The sequence below is a fragment of the Nelumbo lutea genome, chromosome 1, assembly GCF_056320005.1.
Source record: "Nelumbo lutea isolate HS-2025 chromosome 1, American lotus-T2T, whole genome shotgun sequence".
Classification (NCBI taxonomy): domain Eukaryota; kingdom Viridiplantae; phylum Streptophyta; class Magnoliopsida; order Proteales; family Nelumbonaceae; genus Nelumbo; species Nelumbo lutea.
The window spans coordinates 96563619-96570584 of NC_142684.1; the positions used below are offsets into that span (position 1 = coordinate 96563619).

At 35.5% G+C, this 6966-nt stretch overlaps 1 protein-coding gene across 1 annotated transcript; it reads right to left on the bottom strand.

Moving 5' to 3' along the window:
* Positions 1 to 1085: 1085 nt before the first annotated feature.
* Positions 1086 to 5545, bottom strand: LOC148876284 (terpene synthase 10-like). The gene is given in 8 exon segments (XM_088981772.1): positions 1086 to 1513; positions 1635 to 1883; positions 3614 to 3752; positions 4146 to 4364; positions 4450 to 4826; positions 4828 to 4841; positions 4923 to 5166; positions 5243 to 5545. Coding segments are annotated over 8 exon segments (1791 nt in total). The 5' UTR covers positions 5486 to 5545; the 3' UTR covers positions 1086 to 1207.
* Positions 5546 to 6966: the final 1421 nt, after the last annotated feature.

The window sequence follows — 6966 nt, forward strand, 5'->3', positions numbered from 1 at the left end:
AACAAAAAAAAAAAAAAAATTGCAGATCCTGATAACTCCAATGTGTTGGCTTTGATTCACAGGAAAGTGGGGGAGATGAAGAATCTTCAAAAGGAGGTTATACAAGGAATGCACCCTTCTAATGAGCTCTCTCTACTCTCTTTTTGGAAGCTTCCAGATGTTGGTTGCACAAATTTAAATTCAGATGCAATGTTTGCCAGAAATAGTAGAACTACCTTTGGGGTGCAAGCCAGAAATATCTTAGGTTGGTGTCTAGAAGTCCTTTTTGGTCCTTGCCATGCCTCATCTCCAGCTTAAGCTAAAGCAATTGTTGTTTTTGAAGCAATCACGCTAGCAATTTATCTAAACTACTCTAATGTTGTTATTGAAAGTGATTGTTGCCTGTTAATTGACTGTATTTTGAACTCAAACTCTGGTAGCCTCTTGGACTTGCACTTTCTAATGTTGGATATCTTAGCTCTAAGCAAAAATCTACAGGTTTCTTTTAGCAAAGTTCGTAGGACTACAAATCGGGTTGCTCATCTAGATATGCAGAAAGGTCTGCTTACATCAGACGTGTTAGTTGGTGATCCGCCCTCTTGGTTGGATGAAATGCTTCGTGAAGACTGTGAAGGATGACTAGTGTTTTGGATCTGTTTATTTTTATTTTATTTTCTCTCTTGTTGTGTTATATTTTCTTTTCTGTGTTCTATGTTGTTGTCTGCTCCTGCTTTTGTTGTTTTAATGAAAGCTAACTTCTTACAAAAAAAAAAAAAAGCATAATAAAAATTCTCTTAGAATATTTCCATCTAGGTCAGGGGTGGTGTGTGTTGGGATTGTGTCTTATTTTAGAATCACTGGATTAATTTTAATTCAACGGTTGGTGTGGTCCCTCTTTAGGTTAAAGAGGTTTTATATATAAAAGCTTTCTTTTGTATATAGGGTCAAGAGGTTTTTGGGTAAAAAATGTGAGAGAAAAATATATAGTGTTCTTGGTGTGAGAGTGGATTTTTTATCTTGTTTTGTACTTCCGGCTGAGAGGAAAGGGAGAACGGGTCTGCAAGATATATATATTGTGTCCTAGCTAGATAAATAACCATTGTAACTAGTGACAAATTAAACAAATAATATATATAAAAAACATCATCCATAAGCATTAAATCTATATATATACAATCCTTACTACTTTTCCCAAGCATCAAGTGTAAGCCATACTGAACTAGATTTACTACAATTTATCAAGGGGAATGGGATTAACTAACAATGACATAATGTTGTTCCTAGTCAAGCAATCTGCAAGTACTCCATGCCCATCTCCGTGCTGGTACAGGAATTGGGCCATTCGTCCCAGGTCAATTGCACTATCTTTAAATGCTCGAGGGAAAGGAGAAGGAGAAGGCATACATTTGTTCATCTTCTTCCATTCTTTAGCACGGAGACCCCGAATGTGTTCACGGGCAATTTCCTCAGGAGCTCCAGTCTCACGCATATAACATTGGATTGATTTTGGAACATCTCCTCTCTTCAGCTCATCCTACCTGAATGAATATTATATACAAAATAAATTTACTCTAAAGAAATAGTACCAAAAGTGATGAAAAAATAATGGATGTCTTAATTTTTTTTTTTTAATTCATCTCGTTTGCCTCACATACAGTTGAAGTTGCAAGGTCATTGCTATATCGAAGCAAAGCAGCCGACGATCTTACGCTGCTCGGATAATTATCTAGTTGCTCCAATGCTTCCTCTTTTATCTTATCTTCTGTGCAAAAATAAATATGAACAAAGAGAGTAGGTGCTGATATTGATATCCATGCATTGTTCATATACTCCTCAAGGGTCGCTTTGTATCCATTGTTCTACCACTGTGCCTCTACCAAGTATGCTTTGCATAAATCCAACCACTTATAGGAGGAGAAAAAAAATCAGTACTATCTATTTATCTATCTATCTATTTCATCAAAAGTAAAGAAAATCTCTCTGAGGAGGATGTTTTTAAATAACAACAATAACCACACTACATGCGAAAAAAATGCACAGAATCTTCTGCAAACAGGAACATCCAGTCACATATCGAGAATATCTTCTTCCTATAAATTTAACATACCTGAACCGGAGGTATCCACAATGTACAGTGCTGGATACCAATGTAAGCATCCCAGCTCAAGCAATGTTCTACAACTAATAGTTTTGACCTATTTTTGTTAATCAATATATTGAAATCAAACTTATTGTATATCGTAAGAATAGGAAATGCAATAAAACACATTGATTTAGTTATGCGCAAATTTTAATATCAAACTACATTGTCTAATTAATAGTTCCAAAGATCTGAAGGCTGACCATGACTAAGAATGGCATCGAGGTAACGGGGACAATCTTATCCCCATCCCTATCCCAACCGGATCCCCACTCTTCGTGATTTTTTATAATATCAATTATTTTTGTTTTTGTTTTTTATTTTTTTTAAATAAAAACAAAAATAATTAAAAATTATAATCATATTAGAAAATATTCAAACATATTCAACCATACTTTTAAAAGTATTAATATATAAATGTATTTATAGATATATAATATATGTACATATATACATATATTAACGGGGATCCCACAGGGCAAAGAGTGCTCTTCCCATTTCCGCCCCATCCCCACCAACGGGGATGAAAATTTCCCCATCCCCATCCCCACAAGAAAAAAAATCATCCACATCCCCAACTCATTCAAAGCGAATTCTCACATGAATTGAAGAAATGGAGAAAATTACCATCCCTAATCATGACTTATACCAAGAGCTAACACTATTGATATGTTCTCATGTCCCTCTTCTTTGAATCAATATCACTTTGTATATGTTATAGAATATAAACCTCCCAACGAACCATTTAACCTAAAAGCATAAGCTTCTATGAGATATATTAAATGACACCTTTCTGAACAAATATAATGCGTTTGATGGATAAAGTAATAATTTTACATTTTTCGCCTGCCATTTATTGGGACACATGATATATTTGATAATGGGATTCCTTGGAGGTAAGGTACCTAAAAGTTGGGAAAAATTTTAGATAATTTCCCTAAATGCAAACAAATGAACTAGAAAACATTCGGGAATTAGATGCGGCTTCTAGTGTTATATGTGCTGAGAAATCTGGAAAGTCCCGAAACTATGCTTGGTAAAAGAAATTGAAATTATTTTTTGGCAATGTTTTTGAACTATTGTTGATCTAGTCAGTCCGACCATTCGGCTTGAAAATCATCCAGACAACTAGTTTCGTTTTACCCCATATTTGATTACGACAAAAAACTATAAAATTAATCAACAACCCATTGATCTGGATGATCGAACCGTCAACCCATTCAACCCCGATTTTAGGTTATTTTTTTTATTTTAAAATTTTAATTTTTTGTCAAAAAAGACTGTCCATTCGAACCGGATGATCAAACCATCAACCTAGAAACCGGTGGCCAAAATTGTTTGGTTCCAGGTTTCATGGTTTTTAAATCTGGTGAAACTATCTTAAATAACTTCTCGGAATAAATAACTCAATCAATAAAGAAACTCTCCCAAATGGGCCCTAAGATATTTATAATATTGGCAAAAGTTAAAGTGTTAAATATATATATAGTATACCCCTTTCTTCAAGTATTTTAATATGTCCCTGCCACTTTTCTTTAAGACATCATAAGCCATTTCATTGATACTGTTGTAGAGTGGCATGAAACACATCTTCATGTAGTCTGGAAGATCTCCCATCCTGTTGATGTCCCATCTGCAAAAATAAAAATAAAAATAAAAACATCTGCAAAACCGAGGATTTGCAATTTAATTCAAAGTTTCGTCTCTCTACTACTGAATACTGATGGGATCTGCACATGAAGCAACCTTTTGCTCGACCACTGATTTTTAGGTCAGTGGTTCAATCATGTGCCCGTTCTAACTTAAAAAATAAAAAATAAAAAATAAAAAAACAGCCATAAACTGTTGTTCGAATTGAACAAGTCAGCGATTCACGATTCGACCATTCGAATCAACGGATCGTTGATCAAATGAACAATTTTTAGCCCGGTTCCAAAACACTGGGATGTAGTATTAAATTCTATCTTCTATGATATGCTCGTATAAATTAAACATTGATGGTATTGCGGTTTTAATTTTTGCTAACCTTTCAACAGCGTCAGTAAAAAGCTTGAGTTCGTCCAGAGTACCATACACATCATACACATCATCAACTGTTGTGATCAAACAATTGACTTTCGTAAGTTGTCTTCTACAATATCCGAACTGAGGCTCGAATATGACTCCAGTGGTCCACAAGTAACTCTCGGCTATCCTGTCTCTACTAAATCTTAGTGCCTCGGCGAGGCCCAGGTCAGTCCACCATCTGCAAAAGAAATTAATGCCTAGTTAGCCGGTTTATATTAGCTTTTGAACCGAGAAATGTAAATGTTTTTTATTGATATAAATACCTTGATGCATCTTTTAATTCCTGCTGATATATAGCTTGCACCATGTTGAAGTCAAGCTTAGCAAATTCAAGTATCAAAGGGTCCATATCTTGTTTCATGGAGTAGGTGTCTATGAACCATCTGGCTTCCCACCTTTTCATCCTCCAGTGCAAGGGCATCTCCAACGCATGGCTTACTAGTCTGGCCATGTTTTTATAATTTGGAAATGTTTTTTCTTTGAGCTGTTTGATGAGATGTCTGTATGTAAACTGTTGGGCACCATCCAATATGTCTTCTCCTTCAAAACCATGATAAGAAGCCTCATACAAATTCAATAGTCCCTCCGTGTCCTCGCCAAGTGATTCATTGAAACTACCACTACCATTCTTGTCCAAGAATCTTTTGAAAGACATCTGAACCGCCAAAAATATGATCAACTGTTCATGAGAAGAAGAAAAAGAAGAAGAAAAAGATCCAATAATCCAATGTTGTACCTTGGGAGATCTCAAATCCATGTTGTCTAAGGAGCCTAAAGCGTAGAGCTATGGCATATAATTCTTCCTCTCTGTCCTTTATGGATTCCAGAGCGCTCTTGATGTCACTTTGGAAGTGATACCCAACCCCTAGCCTCTGAAGAGTGTCAATCAGCTCCAGTTGATCCACTGCTCCGGCTGCTTGATTGAGCTTGCGTTTGAGGTCTACCATCAGTTTCTTGGCCCGCTCCACAAACACCTCTTCCTGTTGATCAGTAAGCCTGTAAATTAGTGATAATTTGGGCCTGGAAAATTAATTATATACTGATCATGATAATCACCAGGAATTCGCTCTTGAGAGATTGCAAACCATCGTAATCCCAAATGCTTGGCTTGTAGTTTCCTGATCGCCTGATAACCTCTTGATTTAAGAATTGCGAGCTAACAACAAGGAATTGGATGTTGTGTTTAGTGACTTTTTGAGCATTTTGCAGTGCTGGTTTTGCAGGGTGAAGACAACTTCCTTGTGAGAATTGCTTGGTGGACAAAGATGAGGGAGGAATGAAGAAAGAATTCGCCGACATTCTAGCTAGTGATGACCATTGGAGTTGTTGCAGAGGGAGCCGTCACCCGCCACGAATATAAAGAAATTTTTTTGGATACGAAATTATAAATTGCTGCCCATAACATCGATTCATGGCCCACTTATACGGTGGAGTTAAGATGAATGTGTACTGAACGATAAAAACCCATTTTTTTAGTAACTGACACCTCTTAAAGTTTTTGACAGTGGTCGAAACGTCTCCTGTTATTTGTTAATAGCAGTCAATTCATCTGATTTTTGACAGTTGGTAAAAAGATTTGACTCGTGCACCTACAGGCGATGGTCCATTTCATGTCATTAACATTTGCAAATATCAAATGTGCCCTTATAAGTGGCCCCAAGGCACCATTTACCGCCTGCCAAACTTTGAACGAAAGGTAAGGCGGTAACTTCCCATCATTATGACTCTCTCTCGCTCTCATAAATGACGACATGTGATCGGTGATCCCACTATGCAGAGGTGAGAGTACATTTTCACCGATTAATTGCCCACCGAAATACAAAAAGAGGTGGTCCACCGGTAAAAGTCCACTATGTATGTACGTTAGACGGTAAAGATGAGGAAAATTGGTTAACGAGATTTTGGTTTTCATTCATCAAGTATTTATATTTTTTTTTAGATTTATGTAAAAATTATAGAATATTTATTTTTTTGGTATCATTTATCAGGATAAAGTGATATTTATCTTATAAGTAAGTAAATAATTTTTTCATCTAAGATGGAAATTGCTAATACTTGAATGAGACAAAAATACCCTTTTTAATAGTGAATTTTTATAGATAAAATGGTCATTGTTTTATTTACATGAGAAATAAAAGAACGTGGAAAAATGCACTTACCCAAATAAATATTTCCTAGGAAAAATTTACCAAGGTAACTATATTTACCCGGATAAGTAACTTATCGAAAAGCGAATGGGGCCTTAATGTAGGCCAAATTATTCAGTCAAAATTGGGAGGCCGTGAAATATGTGATTGAAAATATTTTCATAAAATTCTTTCATTTCCCTCTTTATTATTATAAATAAGGACCCTTTTTTATTCAAATCATCCCAATTCAATTTATTTTGTTAATGTATAAGTGTTGGGTATTAGTGTCTTAGTTCAGATATAGGTATTGTGTCTATAGGGTGTAAAAGTGTGAGCCAGTGAAAGAAGATTGTGCAATTTTCTTAAAAGGAAAAGAGAATAAGCCTATTAGGATAAAGTCTTTGAGAAAAAACCTAAATAGCCATGGAGATACTCTTCTTGCCTTAGAAGATTGTGTATTGTTCAATGTATCCAATTAAATCAATGCAAAGGATTTATGAGACAAATTGCAAAATTCAATGAAAGGAAGTTGATGTCTAATAAAATCTTCCTCCAACGATAACTTATTCTGATAATGAAGGGCAAAGCCTTTTGGAAGAACACTTAAATGAGCTCAACACTTTGGTAAGAAAATTAGCAGTTGTTGAGGTA